At 36.1% G+C, this 26,740-nt stretch overlaps 1 protein-coding gene across 8 annotated transcripts in view; it reads left to right on the plus strand.

Moving 5' to 3' along the window:
- Window positions 1-26,740, plus strand: part of SBF2 (SET binding factor 2) — a 396,450-nt gene that overhangs the window by 285,171 nt on the left and 84,539 nt on the right. For all 8 annotated transcript variants that reach the window (XM_081063396.1, XM_081063389.1, XM_081063390.1 and 5 more), the window contains one exon: window positions 11,249-11,317. In XM_081063396.1, the coding sequence (XP_080919522.1) occupies window positions 11,249-11,317 (69 nt within the window). The remainder of the gene's footprint in view (window positions 1-11,248; window positions 11,318-26,740) is intronic.

Here is a 26,740-nt window from a genome sequence, read left to right on the forward strand (position 1 = left end):
TGGGTGTTGAACCATCCTTGCATGCCTGGAATAAGTCCCACTTGATCTTGGTATATAGTCCTCTTAATGTTTTGTTGAATTTGGTTTGCTAGTATTTTGTTGAGGATTTTTGCATTCATGTTCATCAGGGATATTGGCCTGTAATTTTCTTGTGGTGTTCTTGTCCAGTTTTGATATCAGGGTAATGTTGGCTTCATAAAATGTGTTTGGAAGTCTTCTTTTCTATTTTTGAAGAGTTTGAGATTGATTAGTATTTACTCTTCTTTAAATGTTTGGTAGAATTCACCAGTGAAGCTATCTGGTCCTGGACTTTTATTTGTTGGGAGATTTTTGATTACTGATTCAATTTCCTTACTAGTAATAGGCCTCTTCACATATTCTACTTCCTGACTCAGTCTTGGTAGCTTGTATGTTTCTAGGAATTTTTTCATTTCTTCTAGGTTTTGAAAGATAGATTAGGTCTTATACAGATATATACTAAGGTATATGTGTGCTAATTAATGGTATGTTTTGCTCTTATTGGTTCCTAGACTGTCCATAACGGGTCTTATAAATTACACTCAAAATAGCTTCTCTCTATATGATAAGTTTGCTTTAGCTCTTGCTTTTCCCTCCTGTACCCTCTGCCCCCAATTGTCCAAAGCTGAATCACCCAACTTAGAATAAATTTTTCCTCTTCCCAATTCTGCCCATCTTTTCATGAAAACAAACAAAAAACCCCTGATTCCTCTTCTACTATAAGAATTCCTCTCTTTTTTCCAATAACCTTGCCATTTTTTTCTCATGTCCAGTACCTTTGCAGTCCCTACAGCCTTTGTTGCCTTTTCTGCAGCAGTCCTACCTAGATAAATTTTATTTTGTATATTTTTGTGTTATTTAAGAAAGTTACACCCAGAAAACAAATGGACAAAGGGTGACCGACTTAACAGAAAATACTTTCCTGTATTTTATCCATTGTATCTTGACTTTCAAAAGGATTTTCATAAATAATGCTGCTGAGCAATTATAGTCTTACAATTAAATTTTTTTTCTGCCAATGCCTATTTTTAACTATTTACAATGACATTCCAGAATGTGGAATTAGGAGGATGGGAGGAAAGCAGAGAAGCATTCTGATTTAGACTGCAGAATTGCGCCCAAAGGCTCAGTAATTGGTAGGAGTAACGAAGTTATAGCCATAGTGAAAGTCCAAACAAAGGTAGTAAGTATGAAGAAAAGGGAACAAATGACAAAGTGATGAAGACAGAATTAACAGTATTTGATTAAGATTCAAGAGGGAAGTAATTATATAACTGTTTAATTTACAGCCTCCAGCACAGTGCACCTAGTTTAACTAAAGATATTTGTTGGATGGATACATGGAAGGAAGGTCACATTGGAAGTATCAACTTGATATTTGATTGAATGTAACGGTGTATAATGTGATACAAAGGTTTCTGGCTATGTGACTAAATCAAGTCTGTTTTTTTTTTTTTTTTTTTTACCAAGGTGGTATGAAAGAATATTGGGCTTGAAGGCGGGGAAAGGGAGTGGAGATAATTCAGTTTAAGATATATTGACTTTGAGATCTTTGCAAAACATTGGATTGCAGGTGTCTAGTCAGCTGGAGCTGCGGAAGGTGGTCTAGGCTGGAAATAAGATTTCAGTGCCACATTATACCATAGAAATGGTTGAGCCAGTCTGAGGAAAGTAAGTAATATAAAAGAAGAGTTCTGAGGATGAAAAAAAATTGAGAAATACTGATATTTAAGGGGTAGGCAGAATAATAAGAACCTATAAAGATATTAAAACAAAAGGGTCATTAGATGTAAGAGATCTAATAGAAAGTGGGGTTATGGAGGCCAAAGAAGAAAATTAGTTTAAGAATGAAGTGCCTATATAAAAAATAAAGTTAAATTATATGAATAAATATGTAATTTGTGATTAGGAAAAATACAAAGTAGAGATACCAAAATGTTACATTGGTTGCTTAAAGATTGTGGGATTTATCTCAAGATGTTTTTCTTTTCACTTATCTGTGTTTCCTACATCTTTATGAGATGGAAGTTTGTGAGTTTTTTAAGGGGAAGTAGTGTTAAAAAAAAAAAAAAAGGAGGATGGGGAGGAGGATCTTAACAAATGGTGTGGAGGTTAAATTACATATTTAAACATTATCCATTTGGTTGGCAAGTAAGAGGTTATTGGTAATGACCTTTGCCAGTGAAAATGGGGTTGGGGGTTTCAGAAGGCCAAAATCAATCTAGAGGGGGTTTATCTTCTGCCTAGTATCTAGTTTTATGTTGTTATTAAGAAATAAGTTCAGAACTGTACATTGTTTTCTTAGGATTCCCAGGACTACTTTCATGTTACTGCCCTGACCTTATGTAACACTTCACATTTTACTGAGTGTCTTTCTTATCAGTGCTTCAGAAAAAATACATATTTTTAACCACAGAGTTGATAATTCTTTGCCTAGTTAACTTTAATGATGGCTATATATAGTTGAATCTCATTTTCATATCTTTCCTTCATTGTATTTTGACTTTCAAAAAGATTTGAACTTGATTTTTACTTTCAAAACGGTTTTCATAAATAATGCTACTGGGCAATTATAGTCTTAGAATATGAATTCTTTCTGCCAATGTACATTTTTAACTACCCTGTTTCCCCCAAAATAAGACCTAGCTGAACCATTAGCTCTAATGCGTCTTTTGGAGCAAAAATTAATATAAGACCCAGTCTTAGTTTTATATAAGACTGGGTCTTATATAGCTTAACATAACATAACAACAACATAACACTGGGTCTTATATAAGACCAGGTCTTACATTAATTTTTGCTCCTAACAATGCATTACAGTCTTTAGGACTCTAATAGTCCAGCTAGGTATTATTTTGGGGGAAACACAGTATTTACAATGACATTGCAGAATAGTCTTCTTGAAACTAAGAGTGAGTTAAGTTTTTCTGTGCTGTTATGTTATCGTTATTTTTACAGTATAAATCATGAAGAAAATTGTCTCTAGTTATTGTGATAATTGGTTATATAAAGATTTGATTGTTTTATCTTTTAATATTATAAAGGAAGCATAATAATAACTTATGGACTTAAAATGTTTTTTAAAAGAACTATTTTTCTATATAACTTGACTTATATACATGAAGGTTTTCTAATGCAAAAGGTTATTCTATAGGTTTTATTTATTTGTTAGCTCTTCTAAATGTGATTAGCCCTTGTAAATGTGGCAGATTTATAATTCACTCTTTTTTTCCTCACAGGAACTTAAGATACAGTCTTTTGGGGGAGGGGCAGCAAAAGAAAGCAAACAAAATATACAGTGTAGGAGCTACTTTGAAACTATGTAAACTATATAAATTATTAATGTTATGTCTTCATGGTTAAGTCCACCAGCTTTTCCTTGCTTTGAAGATGGAGGAAGCAGTTTATCAATTAGAGTTTCTTTTTGAAGCACTCTCTTTCCTTGCCTTCTATGATGAAGCATTTCCTACGTATCCTCCTACCTCTCTGGCCATTCCTTCTCCATCTTTGAAGCTCATACTTCTTCACTTGGCCTTTAATTTTTCAAGACTTATATTCTTTTTTTTTCCTTCTCATTCTATACCCTCTTCAAGGATGATCTCATCTACACCCACAACTTAAATTACCACCTATACATCGATAACTCAAAGTTTATTTCTCTACCCCCAGACCTTTTCTCTGAGCTCTATACCCATATATCCTATTGGCTACCTGGTATTTTGTTTTCATGTCTCAAATACACTTCACCTTTAATAGTTACAAACTGAACTCATGATATCCATCTCTTCTACTCCTCAGGCCTCGAACCTGATCCCCTTACATCGTTCCCAATCTCAGCAAATGGCATCATCGATCCAGTTATACAAACAAAAATCTAAGAGATTCCTGACAGCTTCTTCTGCCTCAACTAAGTTGTACTGATTTTTACCTCAGACAAATCTTTTAACTCAGCCTACTTCTCTCTACCTGCATATCTAATACCCTACTCAAAGCTATCATTATTCCATTTAGACTGCTACAGTACCCTTTTAAGCATTCATCCCACATCTATACTTGTTCTAAACCCATTCATCATCCTGTAGTCATAGCGATCTTTTCAAACTCTAGATCTGTCCTAGCCTGGGCTCCCCAGAAAACAGAATCCAAAGCAAAGATATGTGTACTACTATGTTATTGGGAAGTTGTTTCAGGTTGGAAACAGATTCAGAGGCAGAGTTTAGTGCAAAAGATATTTGTTAGTATTGCTGGGGTGAACACCTGTGGAAGGGAGGAAGAAGTAGAACTGGCCAGAAGGAGAAGTCAAGCAATATTGTTGGCCCAAAGATAGCCTCAGCGAAACCCACACAGTTCCGGAGCTGGAATTGTCCCACATTAAGCCAAAATGATTGGGTCTTTATACCCCCACCTTGATTGAATATTCAGTATTCAATGAATATTGAATATTGGCTGCCTCGAGAAGGGCTGTTGACAGCACTCCTAGTCATGGGGGCAACAAGTCCTTCCTTGAAGGGGTATCTGGATAGGGCATTGTCATGTTCACCCCTTGTGCTACTTGGCTCCACCTCTTAATACTCGTATGTATTCAGGAAAAGTTCCTCCAGAATTCGTGTTCCTTTGTTGCTGGGAGAAGCTTTGAAAAGGGTAACTGGGAAAATCTTTAGCCCCTGCTACTATAGCTGATCGTAGGTTGCAAATGATACTTACCTCCCTTCTCTACTATCCATTCCTGATTCCGTTATCCCTAGCTAGCATCTCTGTTGTTTTTAGTGGCTTCCTGGCAACATGACCCAGGCCCTCATCCTGGAGGGATCTTAGTCCCTGGTCACCATGTCTTTCTCAGCTCAGGGCTTCTGCACTTGTTCATTTTCCATCAGAATTTGGCAAGGAAGTACCAAGAGATACCCAGGGACTTACCCAAGTGCCAAACATATTCCTCCTTACTCCCACTTGTAGCATTAGCCCTACCTCCACCTGGCATTCAAGTTTGGTTATCTTTGTCAGGACAATAACTCTTTTGTTGTCTTCTGATCCCTGGGCATTCGTTGCCTAAAGTGTCTTAGTAATAACTGTAGTTTATAGATTGATGAGATTCTTGTTTTGTCCTCTGGTAGAAATATTTTTCCTTTGTGGTCCAGAATCTCTAACCTTGCAGAGCTCAGAGTTACAGCAATGGAAGGTACAAATTATCCAAGTGGGTCACTGGGTATGCTGGTAAGCAGGGCTTATTGATTCCTGTATCCGCTAAAGAGCCCTTCCCTGCCCGAGGTCCCACTCAAAGCCAGGAGGTTTTTGTGTCACTTGGTATGAACCAGAGCAGTAGTCCTGGATGTGGAATATTCTACCTCTATAACTCTGAGAGGCCTACAGAAGTAGTGCTTCTTTCCTCGCGGTAGGAGATATAAGGTGCAATAAATTGTCCTTTATTTTGAATGAGATGTCCTAGAATGCTAGAACTTCCATAAGCTTTTTCTCCCATCCTCTGTAGTCCATACGTTTTACCAAGGTTTGGAACACAGTAGCCACTTCTTGCTTGTCCAGACTGATGAGTATGATATCATCAATGTAGTAAATCAGTATAATGTTCTATATGATGTTCAGATGGTCCAAATTTCTTCAGACTGAATTTGGATGGGAGGGGGTTTGGTTAACATATTTTTAAGCAAAATTGTAAATGTTTGCCATTGTCCATTTCATAGGAATGCAGACTGTTTCAGACCATCCTCTCTGATAGGAATAGAAAAGAACATAGTCAACAAATCAGCAGTTGCATATAATACACTAAGAGCCATGATAGTCTGCTTTAGCAAAGACAACACAACTTTGTTATATAATTGCAGTTGGAGCTACTGCTTGTTTGAATTTGCTGTAGAATACTTTCATGCTCCAGAATCTGTCTGCTTTCTGCAGACACCAGACTGGAGAATTAAATATAGAGATATGACAGAGGCCATCACTCCTGCACCCTTTAGATCTTTAAGAGTGGAACTAATTTTCACTATCACCACCAGTAAATCCATTTAAAATAGGGGCTGAAATTTCATACCAAATGGTGGGGAAAGTGTTTGTTTGGTACGTTACATTTAAAAGAAGAAATTATAAAATTTTATTTTAACAAATACTTAGGTTGCAGTATTTACCATGTGTTCATATTTTTTAGAACCCAAGCATGAATCTGACTTTTTGTTTTGGGGAGAGAAGAGTATTTAAAATAATTTTTCTAACAAAATTGCATGATAGCTTACTTTTTGTTTGGCTTTTATAGCACTATCCTAAAGATGATCATTTTTGCAAAAATATTTAAAGCCTTCATTATTTTTCCCTAGAGACTCACTCTTTTGACATCAAATCATTTTCTTTTGAAGCACGTATCATGAAAGCATCCAAACTGATTATCTTTTTACTTGATCTAACTTTGTTGGATTATCCTTTGTATCCTATGATTTGATTTAAACAATTCTTTCACACCACTATGGTAGGTTTTATGAAATCCTACATTGTATTGGCACATGTTTACCTGTATGTATTTGATGGGATAAATAGAGATAGAGGCCAAGGTTAACCAAGAAGGTATGTTTCAGTGCTGACTAATTTGATGATGATAGTGGTAGTGATGTATTCTTTTTGTCTTAATTCTTTGGTTCAAAATTGTGTTTGGGAGATTCATCCATGATATTGGATATAGCTATAATTCATATTTTTACTTTCATGTAGTATTCCTTTATATCATTATACCACATATTATTCATTCTACCAAATATCTTTTCTCATTTATCGTATTTGATACCCTTTGCAAATGAGGCCTAAATTCTTTTCCCACACTCCTGGTAGGCATATTTTAGAAGCATTGACTTGATCCTCTATATTTCTTAATTTTTAAAAAATTCCTGAAGATAGAGATGACATAAAAGAATACATGACAAAAAAGTTTTTCTTCTAGCCCTTCCTTTGCATTTAAATTTTAGCAATCACATTTAAATTTTTCAATTGCTTTTTCATAGATGTAATATAGTTTCACACTATCTTGAGGATATTATTTATAATTACTGGAAGACTTCTTCTTTTGCCTAATTTATGTGTTTCCACAGATGCCATTTTTAGATTTTGTTCCACGCCTGATTGCATTTAAGAGTCAAAGAGAACACAGAGGTTTGAAGCACAGATATTGTAGTGAGAGTACCTAGTTTTGAATTCTGCATCTGCCATTTGTGGGCATGTAATCCCAGGCAAATATTTAAACTGTGAAAAGCTCAGTTACTTCATCAACAAAGTGGGCATAATTATATAATATCTATTTCCTAGAGATGTTGTAAAAATTAAATGAAATAATTTGTATAAATTCATACTTAAAACCTGTCTGATACTTAGTAAGCACTCAATAAATGTTAGCTATTATTACTATATGCCAGGTGCAGTGTTCTAGTTTCCAGGCATATAAAATTGAAGCAGACTTGGCCCATTTTCTCAAAAACTTCAAACAAATCTAGATATTATTTGTCATGCCTAGCATTCACCTTCTATCCCATTGGGAATCATGGTACATAGTAAATAACCATAGTATTTAAAATTGTGATACATTCTCTACGGTTGTGTAAGTTCATTTAGCATTAAAATATAACCTGAGGCTGAAACTACAGTAAGAGTTTGTGTGTACATGTGCACATGTGCTTGCTTAGCACTGCACTTGGAAAGGGTAGGGAAATATAGGGCTGTGCCTATGGAGGTGCCAAGAGGGAACGATGTAAATAACAAAGCAAGGCATAGATGGTATTCCTAGGAGTATTAGATATGGTAGGAATAACTATGATGTGGAAAGAAGATGATAAGTAAAGCTTGCGGCAGGAGGGTCATATGGTCAGTTGGGTGTGGAAATGGGTCCACACCATGGAAGCCTAGAAGAAGAGTTTGATCTTTATCCTGTAATGGTCAGAACATAGCTGACATTTTTGAGCAGGAGAGTAATATGATATAAAGAGATATTTTTGGCTTTGGTCGTTTTATAATTTTTGCCCCTGTGTAGAAGGTACAAATGTTCTGTGTTTGGACAACTCAACAAAAATTTTTTTTCCAAACTATGTCTAATTTAAACTCTAAAGAAAAGTCAGTTGTATAAGACATTTGTGCAAAAGACAGTTGTGCCTTTCAATCGTTTTTTTTTTTTAATGTTTAAATATATCATTTTTGAGAGATTCCAAAGTTTTATGAAATAAGAATGCTGGTCATGACAGTTCAAAGGTATGCAGATTGAAAGTACGAAGTAATTGAGGGTAATGGGAAATTAAGATTGCAGGGCTCACTCTTCAGTTGTAGGAGGAAAATTAAAGGAAAACTACATAGCAAATTTCAGAATAAAACATGTATAAGTATTCAAGTCCTTGCAAGTTTATAAATTGCCTGGTATGCCTGTAACTACATTGCCATTATGTGGCCAAAGCACGGGGACTCCAGGATGTGTATTTATGGACTGATTCCCCAATAGATAACTGCACTATTCCGGAATGCTGTTGCTATGTCAATAGTTGTAGAATTATTGTTCTAAAATTTCCCCATTTTTCAACCTAATTAACTTAGAATGTCTCTAACGTGATTTGCAAAGAATTTTATATTTATATTTTGCAATCAGCATTTGACTGGCGCTCAGGTTTGAGACATGCACTACAATGTGTAAACATTTTGTAAGATAATAAATAGCTCCTAAATGTTTTATGATTGCCTGTTCCCTGCTAATTGGTCATGGATTGAAATTCCCCATTGTTTAATTTTTTTTAATTTGTGGGAAATTTTTATAAATGAGTGTGTTGGACTTCATATCACAGCTGTTGTCATTTAAAGTTTGGACAGAATTGTTACAAATGAAGCCCTGCTGTGAAATCAAAGTCCAAAGGCATCTTGGCATCCCAACCATTTCCTTAGGAGAAGATTACAGCTCAAGTCTGTTGAACTTTATTGCCTTGGGCCTCATGACAGTCTTCAAAAACATGCAAAGCATTTCTGTTAAAGAAACTCAGATGTGCTAGGACACAGGGGATGACATTCTTGTGCATAACAGTGTCCTGAGCAAGGGGGTGAGGACTAAGTCAGGCAGAAAAAGATGATTCACACTTTCGCCATGTTCCGGGATTATTTTATAAAATCCATGGAGATGGTAGAGAACAGGAGCCAAATAGGAAAAAGGTGTGGTGTTTTCCTGCATGGCCTAACTGTACACTTTTTTCCAGCTTTATTGAGGGAAGTATAATTAACAAATAAAATTGTAATATATTTAAAGTGTACAACGTGATGATTTGCTATATATATACATTGTGAAAGGATTCTGAAAACCGTTAATTAACGTATCCATCACCTCACATATTCACTTATTTACCTTTTTTTGGTGAGAATACTTAAGTTTTATTCTCTTAACAAATTTCAGTTATTCAGTACAGTTTTATCAACTATAGTCACAATATTATATATTAGATACTCAGACCCTATTCATCTTATAATTGAATCTCTCCCTATTTCCCCAAGTCCCAGCCCCTGCAACCACCGTTCTACTCTGTGTTTCTGAGTTTGACTTTATTTTTAATTCCACTTATAGATGATACCATGAAGTATATGCCTTTTTCTATCTGGCTTATTTCACTTACCATAATGCCCTCCAGAATCATTCATGTTGTTGCAAATAGCAGGATTTCCTTCCTTTTTAAGGCTGAATAATATTCCAGTGTATATATATAAACCACATTTTCTTTACCATTCATTCATTGGTGGCTCTTTAGGTTGTTTCCATACCTTGGCATTGTAATAATGCTGCAATGAACATGTGAGTGCAGATAATCACTTCAAGATAATGATTTCATTTCCTTTGGATATATCCCCAGAAATGGGATCACTGGTTTATATTATAGTTCTGTTTTTAATCTCACGAGGAACCTCATGCTGTTTTCCATAGTGGCTGCACCAGTTGACATTCCCACCAGGGTAATATACACACATTTCCTTTTCCCTGCATCCTCACCAGCACTTGTAATTTTTTGTGTTTTTGATAATAGCCATTCTGACAGGTATGAGGTGTATCATTGTGGTTTTGATTTGCATTTCGCTGATGATTAATGATGTTGAGCACTTTTTCGTGTACCTGTTGGCCATTTGTATGTCTTCTTTGGAAACATGTCTGTTTAGTTCTTTTGCCCAGTTTTTAATTGGGTTATTTGGTTTTTTCCTATTGAGTGTATGAGTTCCTTGAAAATTTTGGATATTAATTCCTTCCTGGATAAGTAGTTTACAAATATTTTCTCCCATTCAGTGGGCTGCCTTTTTATTTAATTGATGGTTTCCTTTGCAGTGCAAGAGCTTTTTAGCTTGGATCATACAGTATTTGCTGGCTTATTTCACTTAGCATATGTCCTCAAGGTTCATCCATATTGTAGCATGTGTTAGAATTTTAAGGCTGAATAATATTCCATTTTGTGTGCACATGCATGTGTGTGGGGGGGGTGTGGGTGCACACGCACACACACATTTTGTTTATTCATTCATCAAGGTTTTGGGTTGCTTTCACTTTTTGGCATTCTGAATAATGCCAATATGAATGTGAATGTACAAATATCTGTTCAAGTCACTGTTACTTTGGGTACATACCCAGAAGTAGAATTGCTGGATCTTATGGTACTTCTATTTTTCAGTTTTGAGAAACTGCCATACTGTTTTTTACTAGCAGCTGAACCATTTTACATTCCCACTGAGATTTTCTGATTATCCCACCCAATAGGTTTTAGCATCAGTGATATTTCTTGCCTGATCAATAGCAAAATACCCTTTGTATATAACACTTAAGAAAGAACAAATATTTCTAATCAATTATAAAATGTCTCAAAGAAGTTAAAATGTGAAAAAATGTGTATCTTAGACTCAATGAAATACTATAGTTAAATATACTAAAAGCCCCTCCAAATTTTTTTTGTATAAATTACACACTTTGTCACAATCTTTATAAAGCAGGTAAGTAAAGGTAGCTGCTCACCACTTGTGTATGAAAATATCTTTCTCAAATGTATTTTTATCTCATTTCTAAAGGAATGTGCTTCAGGGACAGGATTTCTTTTTTCAAACTTACCTCAGTGTTAAGCCTTAGTGACAATTTGGAATAAGTAAGAATCCCATAGGACAGGAAACAATGTATTTCAGATTTTCATTTCCATTTATTTGTGATTTCTGATAAATGTCCTAATACTAATTTGTTTCATTTAAGGATTGTTCAAGTTTAGAAGAATATAACATTGCTGCAGCATTACTCCCTTTGACCAGTGCTTTCTATAGGGTAAGTTGCATTGATCTATATGTAAGCTCATTATAATTTGTATAAATGTATTCAGTACAAGAATCCTGTCCCCTTAGGATATCTAAGACATATCTATAGTTATACTTATTATAACATTTATTGCATTCTATATATAGAAAATTTAATCTACAATCATCTCTTAAGATAGAATCATCTCTTAAGATAGAATCACACCCATTTCATTCCTGCTTTATTTTTCTTTATAGCGCTTTATAACAACTGAAATTATGTTATATATTGATGTGTTTACATTTGACTATTTTCCCTCACTACGGAAAGTAAGTTCCATGAGGTTGAGATATTGCCTGTCTTATTCGATGCTGTATCCTAATGTCAACCAGTAAATATTTGTTGAATGAATGAGTGAGCAAATGAACAAACTAAATAACTAAATGGAGGCAGAAATTAGAGTTTAACTTCAATGGCAATTTCTTTGAACCTTCTGAGAATTTTCTGGAATGTTTAGTGACTCTCTTAGTTCTGTCATATATTACATTTTTCTATCCATGCCTTTTCATAAGATTAGTTTTATGGCAAACAAATTCAGCAAATTCGTCTTATTCTGTCTTTTCCTATGAAGGATTTGTAAGAAGTTAAATAGCCACACTCTGAGCAGCGCATTTAACACATCCTTATGAGATGTGCAGTAGGAAATAATAAACCTGTGGCAGCCAGCTGACTCACTGTTCAGCCATACACAGGTAGCTTCAGGAGGGCTGGGACTTCAAGAAGGTAGTGTGGAAAGACTTTCTGACTTAAGCTGCTCCCTGTTTTCGTGGGCTCTAAGTCAGGAGAGCTTATTCAACATTCCCAGATCTGTTTTAGTAGAGAACTAGGCACCAGATACAATGCCTCATGTAGAGTCCTAGCCATGAAATGATCATGCCCTCAGATGCTAGCCGTCAGATGTCTTATTCTTTCTGTTCTGCCTATCTTTTTTGTGTGTTATCCACCATTTCTAACTGGTGTAGCCTAGCTACTTTTTTAGTAGCTAGTAGGCACTCAATAAATGTTTATTGATAAGGCCAGTTTTTAAAAAACTTTATTCAAATAGTCTGTCCACAGTCTCAAAGTTAAAGGTCTTAATCCAAAGTTCTCCCTAATCAAGAGCGTTTTCTCTGCTGTGAAGTCACTGCATATCCTTTTTTCCTACTTGCCTTCCCATCCTCTTCTAAAACAGATATGGAATTTATGAGGTTCACACTTCTGAGAACTGGGAAGTCATACTGAGCATGCTCAGGAAACAAGTATAAGTCTCAATAATGTCAAACAAATGAGTTTTGGGTTTAGCACTAATGACATTGTCGAAGTTTGCACATTGTCTTTTGGTCTTCCTTCTCAGCTTACACTCAGCTCCAGGCACCCCAGTTTTCCTTTAATGCATACATACTAGCCTTCTCTGAACTTAGTTCTTTATCTCATTCCCCTGCTAGCATGGAGAACACTGTTACAAAAATAGGCTAGGTTCTCCTGGGTCCTAAGCCACCTAGGAAATTTGTCTCCATATCTCAGAGCAGCCAGAAAACTCCCTCCTATATCTAACTAGCTTCATAACATCTAAGAGCACTCACAGGGCATTTGTTTAAAAAAAATAAATAAATAAAGCATTTAAAAATTTTCCCACTTTCAACATCTAAGATATTTTTTAACTTAGATATTATTATGTATAAGTAAAAATAAGAAAAAAATAGGTAAAATAAGAATTGACAGTAGAAACTGAATTGTGCAAGTGACCCGTTGCATAATGGTTGGTTTTTTCTTAAGCTGAATCGTTTAACCATTTTACAGTATGTGCTAGTGAGTGTTTTATCATGATAGCAGAAGTACCATGAATGATACGAAGTAAGGAATTTATAGGGACCAGCCCTTACACTGTTACGGAAGCTGGGAAAGAAGTTTATTGAAGGCTCTGAATTAGAGTCTACCTGTGGGCCTAAACTCGCTGCAGGTAATCAGGGCAGCAGATAGTCCTCCAACCTCGACAATGCAGATGTCCTGCAAGAGAAGCAGCATTGTTGGCCATGGAGCTACACACGTTTCTGGCTCTGCACTAGGAGAAGCTAAAGGAAGAGATCCGGCAGGAATTGGAGGATGTGTGGGCTCAGTTCCTTTTCCACATCAACAAGATGAACCAGCAGACCAATGACAGAGTACGAGTATATGACCTACAGCAGCAGCTGGGATCTTGTACTTCAGAGTATAAGGGCTACTGTTTCATTTTTCCCTTCCAAATCTTAGACAAATTTCTCTTGTGGCCAACTCTAACCCAGAACCATGCAGGGAAGAGAATTCTGGGAAATATGCATGGTCTGACAATTAGGTTCGCAAACTCATCCTAGGAAAAGTGCTGCATACCTCATTGCTGAATATCATTACGGTCACCTTCGAAGTACTGCCCTTGGGAAGCTACCTAGTCCACCCTTCAAATCAATTTTGGAAACTTTTCTGGAATGGCCATCAGAGCTGTCGTTGTATTACCCTTGATGTCCTGAATGTCATCAAAAGGTCTTTGTTTCAATAGTTCCTTTATCTTCAGGTAAAGAAAGAAGTCATTATTGGGGGCCAGATCAGGGGAGTAGGGAGGGCGTTCCAATACAGTTATATGTTTACTGGCTAAAAACTCCCTCACAGACAGTGTCGTGTAAACTGGTGCATTATTGTGATGCAAGAGCCATGAATTGTTGGCAAAAAGTTCAGGTCGTTTTTGTCTTTAACTTTTTCATGCAGCCTTTTCAGCACTTCCAAATAGTAAACGTGGTTAACTATTCGTCCAATTGGTACAAATTCATAATGAATAATTCCTCTGATACCAAAAAAGGTTAGCTACATCGTTTTGACTCTTTATTTGGATTGACGGACATTTTTGGTCACGGAGAATTGGCTGACTTCCATTGTGCACTTTGATGCTTTGTTTCAGGGTCGTATTGGTACACCCATGTTTCATCACCAGTGATAACACGGCCCAAAACATCATCTTTCCTCTCCAAAAGGTCTTGGCAAACTTCGACTCTCCTTTGCGTTTGTTCATTAGTGAGCTCCTTTGGGACCATTTTTGCACACATCTTTCTCATGCCAAGATTTTCAGTTAAGATTTTCCTAACTGTTTCTCTATCAATGTTTACTTGGTCTGCTGTGCTTCTCACAGTCAGCTGATGATTTTGACGCACAATGTGATGAATTTTTGCAATATATTCGTCAGTTCTGCCTGTTACTGGCCACCCTGACCTCTCTTCATCAGTGACATGTTCTCTCCCCTCGGAAAAACGTTTAATCCATTTGTGCACTGCCGTTTTCTTCATGGCATTCTCCCATAAACTTGGACTAAGATGCCCTAATTTCACTTCCACTCTTGCCAAGTTAAACAAGAAATTTAATGTTTGTTCGTTGCTCTAATTCAAGCTCAGACACTCTTGTGATGGCACACAAAAACACGCAACAACAGTAATGAACGCCACGCAGCAAGACATCGCCACACGTCGACACGAACACAGCTATGAGACACTGATATGCCAAGGTTATGAAACCTTACCGAGCTGTTTGTACAGTGCTGCCAATGTATGCGCACAGTAGCAAGTTTGTGCACTTAATTGTCAGACCTCGTAGTTCCAGCTCAGCTCAGTTTACACAGTACAAAACCATTACACTGTGTTTTTTTAGTTCTATAGGACGTTTTATACAATTAGTTAACAAGTTAGACTAAATGCCTATGCTGTTTCTCTGTATTATCAAATTTAATACAAAGTTATGTTTTAATGGTCAGTTTATGGATTTAGTTCTTTGTTGTTGGCTTGGTTTGACTTGTTTTGGTTTGAGTGTGAATTGGTTAAGGTCCATTGAAGAGCCAGAAACCACAGCAGTAACCTGAGCAGGGAAAATTTAATATAATTTAACATTCAGTAGTAGCAGAGGTTAACTACTAAGAAGTGAAGAGAATTCCAAAGAACACAGGAATAGCAGATAAAGGGAGCAGCTACTATTTCTAGGACTCAGGCAGAGTACCCAAGAAAGGAACAGACTTGGAAGAGGGCTCATCCCCAACATGACTGAGCTTCAGACCTTGCTGGAAAGATATTGCTCTGGCCACTGGATGACAAAGAAATTCACTGAGGTGCCACAGACCAGGACTGGCCAGCAGGAAACTGCCTACTGGAGTTCTGGCAAGACTTGCTAAGAATCCAGTCACTAGGGTGCCAGGGAAATTTGACAGGAAGCCACCATCTGGGGTACCGCTGAGACTTACTAAATGGTGAGCATCCCCCTGGCAGGTGCATAACACAGGAACCAGAAGGAAAAGGCACACCAGAACCAGGAAAACAGACCACTCATACTGCAGTGTTCTTTCAGTACTCTTTAATGACAAAGCTTAATAGTGTGCCAGCTGGCAAATGAGAAGTGTTTACAGGTCCAGCTCCTGTCACCTTAAACAAGCAGAGCAAAGAAAGGTAAAATTGGAGGAAAGAAGCACCACATTGATAACTGACTCTGAAGGGTTTAGGAGGAAAAGGGTGGATCATACTGATTCTTAAACATTTTCTAAATTTCTGTCTTATGGCAGATTATTTCTGGTGCATAGACTGTTTCTTCATTCAGGAAAATCTGTAGATGTAAATTGTATTCTCCTGGCCATAGGTTGCAAACGAGCCATTCTCATCTGTTCAGCCAGTATATACTCCTGGGCCATGCTCGCATTGCTTCAGAGAATGGACTCAGCTCCATGTCTTTTTTAAATTTACTTTAAAAATATTTTTAATGACATTTATTCATCCTTTTTTTTCAATGGAACAAGTTTATTGAGCATCTTAATATACTGTTACTATGTCTAGCAATATGATGGGCAGCAATATGAATAAAACACCGACATGGCCACCAGGAGCTTATATTAGTCTAATACAATAAATAATTCTATCAATCAGATAGATATTTTCTAAAATAAAAGTAATACTTATACATGGTTAGAAAATTGAGATAGCACAGATACAAAATGCAAAAGAAAAGCTCCCATTCCCACCTCTGATAGTTTCCCATTTCCTCTGATAGTGGATTTCTTCCTGAGGGGGGGAGGGTGTAAAGTCATGCATCAGTGCCAGAATATACAGATAAAATTGTCTTTTTTAAAAAACCTAAAGTAATCAAACCATTCACACTGTTTCCTTACATTGCTTTTTTCACTAAGTAGTGCATCTTGGAGATCCTTCCATATACCTTAGGTAGATATACCTAATTGTGTTTGATGACTGCGTATACATTCTTTTTAATGAAAAGATAGTATGTATATATATTTAGCATTCTCATAAGAGCAGAATATTTTATTGGCCCAGATGAGATGTAATACTTGTCTTTTAGAGCTTTACTTAATATAGAAGATGTTCCACTTATAACATTATCTATCTTAGATCCTTGGGAATTTGTTATGACATCTGTTTAGGGGTTTTTTTCCCCTACAGTTTCTTCTCACTTTTCTCTCCTTTTAATAAGTTGTATGTAATTCATGCTTCTTTAACTTATGAAGCCTTTCTTGAAGGTCGTGCCTTAACAGTCAGATTTAAATTGTTAGGATTACTCCCCATTCTCAGGCAACCACTAATTTACTTTCTGTCTCTATAAATTTGCCTTTTCTGTACATTTCATATAAATGAAATCATACAATATATATTTCTTTATGTCTGGCTTCCTTTACTGAACATAATATATTTGACATTCACACATGCTGGTAAAAGATTTCTTTAGGACTGTTAATTATTAATTAAGAATTTTCCATATCCAGAGTTCATCGATCACCTTCTGTATTATTTCAAATTGTATCTAATTCAAAATGTAATGTATAATTAGACAAATTATATTCTAATATATACATTAGGAAAAATTAGAAATGTAAAGCATGATTTTTCAGTTAGAAAAAATATATTTTACATTACTGTCTACATGATCTTATAGTTCTTTGATTTTTCTATTGCTAAATTTTAACTTCTGTGTATACATTCTAAGTGAACATCCACTGGTTTATCTGAATGTAAATAAAATTTTAGACCTGGGTAGTATTTCCATTTCAAAATATAAAAGCCCAAGGCAAATATATTCAGGGTAGTGTGATAGGAAATATCTTGATCACTCCCTGAAAAAAGTCATTTGTGTAAACCTTGCTTTCCTAATCAGAGAAGCAGAAAGTATACATGAAAGCATGTAGAACCACAGAATTTCCTGAGCATCTCCAGAATAATAACCTTCCTGCCACCAGACTAGCAGTAATTCTGCCTCAACCCCTGCCCTCCAAAATGAGTAACTGAAAATCTGTTACTTGCATCTTTCATGTCAAAGCTTGATATTTCTTGTGTGAGCCCATGTATCCTGTAGAACATGGTAAAGAACAGAAGTCCCAAGGAAGGTGATGAGAATAATAGCTAATATTTATTGAAGTCTTACTATGTGTACAAGATGCTATATTTGACTTACAGTACCTAGTCCAACTCAATGAATATTATTCCCATCTTAAGGTGGAGGAAATATGGCTTAGAGAGAATCTGTACCACTTAACTAGTTAGTGGCAGAGCCACGGATCAGACTCAGTTCTGTCTGATTCCAAAGCTTGCATTCTTTAGCTATAACAGATTCTCCATGTGAGTCCAATTTTTGCAGCATACTTCTGGGAGCTTTTTCTGTCTTTTTGCTTAGAGGTATTGACTTGGCGTCATTCCTACACCCTCATTTCTCCAACCCTTTTCACCCATATATCCAGCCGGGTGGGGACAAAGTCAGGAGATGCTGATTAATTGTATGTTATAGTTAATAAATAATTGTCACATATCATTACTTATAAATTTATAATTTCCATATCTTTCTAATAAAAAACATACCAAGTGCTCAAAAATCACACCATGTGCACTTTTGTATTTCTTTGATGATTTAGAAGTTACAAATAATTAACTGGGTTTGCCTCTTAATCATTAATGTGGATCTGACTTGTCCTACTATAGATATGATAACTTATAGATAATTCTAACTGATAGATCCAAATGAATACACGTTCATGATATTATGATTGCTACTAGAAGAAAAAATCTTATAGTAATACAAAAAATAGACATTTCACCAGTTCTTAATTTTTTATTTCCATTGGTAAATGACAAGAGAGTTTCTATAAAATCTATAAAATAGGGAAAGAATTCTGTTTTTCTTAAGACTTCATGATCTGGATACATTGTATTCCCTACAAAAGGTCTCAAAGGATTACATTTTTGGCAAAAAAAAAAAAAAAAAGGGAGGGGAGAATGATGAAGCCCTTTTTTCTTCATCTTTTTTTCTGCTGTAAAATCAAATACTAATTTTAAAAATAAGTCAGCAGAAAAAGGTTTGAGAGTGAAGACAGGCTAAATCCAAATTTGGCCTGTAAAAGAGATGAATGTGTTTATTATTGCAGATGCCTCCAGCACAGCAGAATTTCAGAATGGCCAAAAATAGTGTCTTGCTTTTATTTCCTCCCTTCATTTTCTTCTTGTTCTTTAGTACAACTTAGCATTCCTTTCTCCTCCTCCCTCTCATCACAACCTCTTCTTGCTCCTCGCACTTTTTCTTTTCAGTTTTCGATGGCTGCTCCTTTCTTCTAGTTCCTAGAAAACCTCTGCAGAAAAACCATGTATGATAATTAGTTTCGAATTGCTGTTCTTCATTAATATTAGTTTATATTCACTGTTTAAACTAGTGATAAAAAGGCATCTATGGAGTAATTTACTCAGAAGCTCCAGAACGGATATTAATTATTGTGTTTTTTCAGTGAAGAATTAATAAGTGTTTGTGGAGTATTTTTCTAGACTTTTCAACTCCTTTCATATTATGATCCAAGGTTTGGGCCCCTTTTGTTCCTTCTGCAGAAAATAAGGCAGCCGACTCTGGTGCTTTCTCTATTCCAAAAGAAATGTAATCCAATTCAGTTCAGTAGACATTGAGCTACTACAACATCCCAAGTGTTAGGAATACAAGGTGAACAAGTCAAGGGCTCTGCCCTTGAGGAGTGCACACACTTACAGAAAAGATAGTTTAGTAAAATAAATTATGAGTGTTCAAAAATAGATATAACATAAGTACTGTAAGTACCTTAATTCCTGGTGCAGCAAGGGACACTACAAATAAATTGTCACATTCGTACCTTGAAAGATAAATAGGCATTTGTATTACAGGTGGAGATGAGGTGAGGAGTGGGTGGGCAGGGAAGACATAAACATTACAGGCAGAGAAAACACTATGAATCACTAACTGGGACTTGTGACTGGAGATTGGCGGCAGAAAGAAAAAAAACGTAGTCTGTGGAACAGGGAAGGGCTTTGTGTGCCATGTTAAGGGATTTTAATAATATGTAAATAACAAGGATTTTTTACTTCTGCACTCATACTTTTTAAAAAAGATTTAAATACACTAATAGCAAAAACAAATTTAAGGTAACTTGGTTACTTATAAATAACCCTCAGGCTATTCAATAATACTTAATATTTAAACCCTTCCCCGTCAGGCTTTCTAATCAGCTTTCCATGCTTTCCTGGCCTCATTCTTCATTGCCTCCTCTTTTCTTTTTTTTCAAAACGCTCCTGTTATTTCTTTTACTTCAGCTAGTCTTAGAGCATCCTTCAACATTAATATACATGAAAGCTACACAAGTCAAGACACTTTTATTAATGTTATAGAGAAAGTTGTTATTCACAAAAGATAATTTGTTATCAACAGTTAACCTTCAACCTCGAGATTTATTATCAATTTCCAATCAAAAAGGTTAACTCCAATCAATCTCTGAGAAATACACACCTTAGAGGAGGAGCCTGACATTTCTTCTAGATTACTGCATAACAGAGCAGAGTTTGAAGTACAAATTACCATTCAACGTGGGGGTCAAACCAGATGCTTAGAAACAGGAAGATGGTCTGATTTAACTCTTTTCTTAGTTTTATAGTATTTGTTTTTCTGCTCTGGAATTTGGTGTCTTAAGGGGGAATAATGTCTCCTATACTAAGAGATTGGGAGAATATAGTGTGAGTCCAATTATTGTAAAGGGTGTTTTATAGACTAAGAAAAGATCAGACTCTTGGTTACATAAAATCCTCAGCTAAGTTCCAGAAACTTTTCATAAGTGCTTTGGGGAAACCGTCTAATTTTAAAAGGATATTTAATATATGTATATGTAATAGATTGGGTACCATTTATAAAAATATTCTTGCAAAAAAGTACACCATAGGGAATATAGCCAATAACACTGTAATAACTTTGTATGGTGCCAGGTGTGTATTCTACTTATCATGGGCATCGCTTTGTAAATTATGTAAATATCTAACCACTATGCTATATACTTGAAACTACTATAATATTAAATGTCAAATGTAATTGAAAAATAAAAAAGAAATAATCACAAAGTAACTGATAGTAAGTATATATACACATACATGTATAATCTTGAAAAGATTCTACATAGTGATGGTATGTAATTACTTTCTTTTACTTAACGTAGTTTCTTCACTATTACTGGTTGATTTATGTGTTTAATTTGGTTCACAACAAACCGAAGTTTACATATAACTTCTTATGTTGCACGTGATCTAGACCCAAGTACGTAGGGAATTGTCTGTGTACCTTTACAGTGTCACTAGAGCCCAATTAAACTGAATGACGTGATAGGAATAATGACACTCATAAGACCCTATCTATAAACTGTCATGTGAATATGATCATTAATATATTAATGTTAATTTTAATATAACATTATAGCTATTAGGCACAGAAAATAAATGGAAGAATAATAATCATCATAATTACTTTGATTGAATACTTCTGACATACCAGGAACTATGTGAAATGCTTTATATGCATGATTTAATAACTATTTTTATTCTCATTTTTTTATATATAATCATGTTATTTTTTTAATTCTTCCTTAAAACATGGTCTGAAATTCTTGTGATCTAAAATTGGAGCTTATCTGAACTCAGATATCTAGGTTTTAGTAAACAAGGTGCAAGCTCATGAAATAATTTTTCCCTCATGGATTTTCTAATACTTGATAGTTTTGATTTGTATACAGAATTCACTATGCAAGTAAAATAAAATTACCAAAAAGATATTATTACAGTCAAAAAAGTAAACCGTATTCAAAGCCATTTTAACTTGTTAAACCTCTGAAAAGATTTTTTTGTTTTGATGATATCTTAACATTATATAACATGTAATATATATGATGTAATATATAATAATATGTTATATTATTAACATGTGCTGGTGTGATGGGCTGTCCTTTGTAGAGAATAATGCAATAAAGATGGATGATGATGCCCAATCACCACAAATACCGCAAAGACTGTGAGCTGATTTCAGAAGAGGAATTGAGTTAGTTCTGAGGCATCCTTTGTTTTATGCCAGATTCCCCTCATGATTAGTTCAGGTTATAAAATAAAATTTTCCTGTGGAGAGCTAACTGATCTTAGATCAAATCTTTACCCCCTTCTCCAGAACTACTTGTACTGACCTTCAGACTCTTATGTGATTTACGATTCAAATAACATTATATTTGAGCTACATTTTGGGGGAAATTTTTAATTATATTCACTTTAAAATAGAGATCAATTAAACTTCTGTCTGATATCATCTTCTTTAAATAGCTAGTGAGTGTAATAGTCCCATAGAAAGACGGGGCCCTGTGCCGCCTCCCGGGAACTTAGTGAATAGCTTACCCACGGCTGCCATATCAGCTGCACACCTCCTGACAAAACACTGCCTGGAAGAAAAAAAGAACTAGCATTTCAGTGGGACCCACAAGTTACAGAGAAGAGATCTACTTTCTTTCCCTCTGTTTACATGGACTATTCTTGGAGGAATGAGATTATTGGGTCTGACGTTTGGCTGTTTACCTCCCCTTCACTTTTGGTCCTAGAGTAATGGGAGGTGGCAGTAGATACAGGATGGGTATTTAACTGAAGATATTTAATGAATCACAGCTCTATGAGTGCAGCCCCTATTTATTTATTTTTTAAGGGAGTGGGTGGCAAGAGTTCTCCTTGTACATTTTTATACAGTTGGGTCTGGTCATGATATATATACACTTAGAGACAAACCTGCTGCACATCTTTCCCACTGAGCACACTTGTAATTCATTTTCAACAGATGTAAATTTGTAATTCATTTTCAGTAGACTGCCTCAGCAATCACTTATGGAGTACCTACTATGTATAAGATGCTGTAAGGATGATGATGATGATGATGATGATGATGATGAAAGTTAAAGTATATTAAGCATTTACTGTGTGCCAAGCATTGTGGCTAAGTACCTTATGTGCATTAGATCATAATTTTCATAACTTCGTGATCTAGGTATTATTGTCTCCATTTTAAATTTGAGACTGAGTCAAGATAAATTTAAATAACTTGCCGAGATCATACAACTAGTAAACAGAAAAAGGTGGAATTCAAACCTTTTTTCAAATTCAGATTCAAGTGGATTTCTGTTCTGGCAATATAGCATGCTAGATATTCTGAAACACCCCTCCGCACCCAAACACCACCAGCAGCAGTAATAAAACACTAAAAATGTGGGATAAAATATAAATATCTCATTAAATGCTTAACTAAGCACAAGAAAGTGAGGGAAATCTTCGAGGGTGAAAAATGAAAAGGAAGCAGGTGGTATGCTGCTGCTAGCTAAGGTTGCAGCTAACCTGAAAACATCTAGCAATACTGGAACCTAAAGCCTTCAGTATTGAGTGGGGAGACTGAAATCTGTAAACATGTTTATACTCATAATCTAACGGAACAGTTTCTAAGCCACAGGAATCTCTTGCCTGGATTATTACCCTCTTACTGTTTTCCCTGCTTACACTTTTGCCCCTTACGTTCTATTGTCAACACGGCTGCCGGAGTTGCCCTTTCAAAAACTTAGGTCAAATCGTGTCATTCCTCTGCTCAGAACCCTCCAGTTGCTTCTCATCCTACTCAGAGGCACTTTCCTAAATTAAGTCCATGATTCTGCCCCTCGGTTCCCTTATCTTTGCTTACATGTCACTTTCACAGGGAGGCCTGTCCTAAGAGCCCTGTTTAAAAATGTCCCGTTCCTCTCCTGCATGCTTACTCCCCGTCCCTTTTGTGTGTGCGTGTACATCACATATATTTACTGTATTTCTTTTCTGTGTCTTGCCACTATTAGTTAAGCTCCGGGAAAGCAGGAAGTTGCATTTGTTCACTGGTATATCCCGAGACTGTGTTGTGTACATACATCATCAGTCCTTAATAATGCATGAAGAAAATGAATGAAATGAGAAAACAAAAATACAGTACAGAGGATCAGCAAAGCCCAAAGCTGTTTTTTGAAAAGAGTAATAACTAGACTTCATACTCCAGTTTTGTCTAACTCCAGAATCCATCCCTTTAACCACTGCACACACAGTACATAGCTTCCAACATTCAGCTTCTTTCCCCTTTCACAAAGCTTAACCATCTAGTGAAAATGGACACTGGAATCAGACTAAGACTTCATAGCCTGTGACCTCAGGCATATAGTTTTACGCCTCTGTGCCCGAGTGTCATTAGCTATAAATAAGGATTGTAATAGTCTATTCCCTATCGCTTTAAATGCTATAGCACATTTGAAGTACTTACTGCCCAGCACATAAGCCTTCAGTAAATTCTAATGACTGCTGCTGATTTTTTGGTTGTTGTTATTACACCTTTTTCACCTCCTCCTCCGCCTGTTCCTCTTGGGAAGTTTAGCTCAGTTTTCTCAGAAAATGTTATGCATGTGGTAAAAGCCAATCAGAGGTCCTTTAGGTACACACACTAGTCTAACACAAGAATCGGCACTCAAACCAACAGCCCATTTAGTTCTTATTGTCTGTATGCTGAGTTTTGATGGCACTAACAGATCAATAATGTGGGGAATGAGGGAGTTGTAGAAGAATGGAGGACATGGTTTGTCTGTTGCCCTGGAGTTAAGAGAACTTTGGGATAAACCTCCAAGGCTCCATAAAAACCACCCTCCCCTAGTACATACACACTCACACACACCACTCTACTTATCAGGCTCTCCACTCCCTACTGAAAGGTCATATACTGATTACTTGAACTGAAAACAAACAAAATATCTGACTAACTCCCCAATGGTATCAATGCAAACATATGTGTTTAGAAGTAAACAGTCGCTGTAAACATTTGATACTTTGGGTAGCAGGAGTCTAAAAGTTCTAGTCAGGCTTTCAATCTATTCTTCCTATCTTCTGTAACAAGACTGCAAACTCAAATGCTTAAAGAAGCCAGACAAGTAATGTAAATGATTGAGATAGAAATTGTATAGAACTGGAGAATGCTTGTTCCATGTGAAAAGAACATCTTGTACTTAGTTCCAGTCGTTTGTTGCCAAGCAAAAATGTGGGTATGGCGTTGTCAGTTATTCCACTTTTCAAAAGAAAACAGCAACCTGCTTTTTAAAAATTTTCCTAATGAATAGTAAAATTCAAAACAAAACAAAAGAGCTGCAAGCTGCCAGCTTGTTGCCTCTGTTACAGAACTTCTGTGTGGAACTGTGTAGAAATTAATAAGAATTGCAGAATTGTAACTTGAAAGATAGGTCTGGCTAAAAATATAAATTTGAGAGCCTTCTAAAGACAGATGATAACTAAGTCTGTTGGGAGAAGAGAGAAGAGAAAATAATAGAGGTCAGAAACTTGGAAAAAAAATGTATGGAATCAGAAAAGGAAGAAAAGCCAAAGAATGAGACAGCACAAGAGAATCACACATAGATGAGGAGAAGTGGCAAAATTCCCATTTTAGAATAGAAGCTAAAAAGAAAGTTGCTAATTTGAGCAGTCTTTTAGTAGGTTATGTAGTGACATTAAATATTAACAAATCATTTATTTTGCAAGAAAACAATGAGAAAGGAAATATAATTATGAGCTGAATCTAGGGTCTAACTTATTCTACAGTACAATGGAATTTGATATATTCTATTGGCCTCTCCAAGTACATTTTCTTTTTTAGAAAAAAATGTACTGAAAATACACTGAAGGGAGAAGGCATCTCATCTGCTGAAACGTCATGCAGGAAGGTGGGGCCAGGGCTGCAGAGGTGGTCCTCTGAGTCTGATTCTGCCCCAGCCATAGTATACCTGGCATCCTGGATCCTGGGTCCTGTTGCAGGAACCCAGGGCAGTCACGTAATCCCTGACAAACAGGTTTAAAAATAAAAAATTTACAACAGAATAACTTCATCAAAACATGGAAATTTGGTTGAAAGTTTTCATCTTCTGGAGAAAATAAAGTTCTCCCAAAAGTATATCTCTCTTCTTACTTTGCTATCACCATGTATACATAGAACACATGGTGATAGCGTATAAACTGTTTTTGCCCCCTAAGTTGGGAAAAGAACTAGCCAGCCTTAATGTCCACTGATTTTGCTTAGAACCGATGAGATCTCTGCTATTTCCACCCACTGTCCCACCTATTATAAAACTTGGTGGTTGGCGGTATGGCTGTGAGTTATACAGGCCTAGTAGACAGGGTTTTATTAACAAGCAACATAAGGTTTGGACTATAGATTTTAAATTATTTAAAGACTATTTCAAGAATTTTAAGTAGTACAATTAAAAGTACATGCTCCAGTGTTCACATCATGTGTAGTAATGGAAATTACACTATTTGAATATCTAGATCCCAAAAAGCTTTGGTTTATATTTTTACCACCTTAGGGTGTCTCGATGAAATGTTTGGAATGTGTTTACATAATTGAATCCATAATTTATTTTGTTAGGTTTTCTTTTACTATCACCAAGAATAGTTGGGGGAAAAGTGGCTAATTCTTGATTTAGCTCAGAAGACACATGAAAGAGTCTGAGAAGTCAGAAACTGGGCACAGGCTACAGTGCCTCCCTCAGGGGCTGAACCAATAGGGACCCTTCTGGGCTAGGGTTCTCGTGAGCACAAGTAGGTACTTTGTGCACCCACAGCTCTGCGACAAATTCTTGGCCTCATTTCAGTTGTGCTCCAGAAAAAAGTGAAATCTGCAACCTTGCGATTTGGAGCAAGTGTGCCACCAAAACTATAGGAGAAAAACGCAGAGTCAGTTTTCTACTGAAAAGAGCAATGGGAAAGCTAATGCACTGTAGCAGAAATTCCTAACCCCCAACCCACTTCCATTTTGTGTGTTTTACACACGTTGAACTTACAGATAAGATTTCATTTTAAAAAAGGTTTGAAACCCACTCCCATCTTTAAATGGTCCAGAGCATGTCACCAAAAAGCTTGTTGAATTGATTATCCAATGTTCAATACAAGAGCCCAAGTATCCTGCCTCCATATCATTGCTCTCTCTCTCTGAGTTCTAATCCTTTCACCAGGAGCCATGACTATCCACTCTGATGTGCACTAGAATCACCTGGCGTGCTTTTAA

This window comes from Rhinolophus hipposideros, assembly GCF_964194185.1.
Source record: "Rhinolophus hipposideros genome assembly, chromosome: 10".
In the NCBI taxonomy this organism is placed as follows: domain Eukaryota; kingdom Metazoa; phylum Chordata; class Mammalia; order Chiroptera; family Rhinolophidae; genus Rhinolophus; species Rhinolophus hipposideros.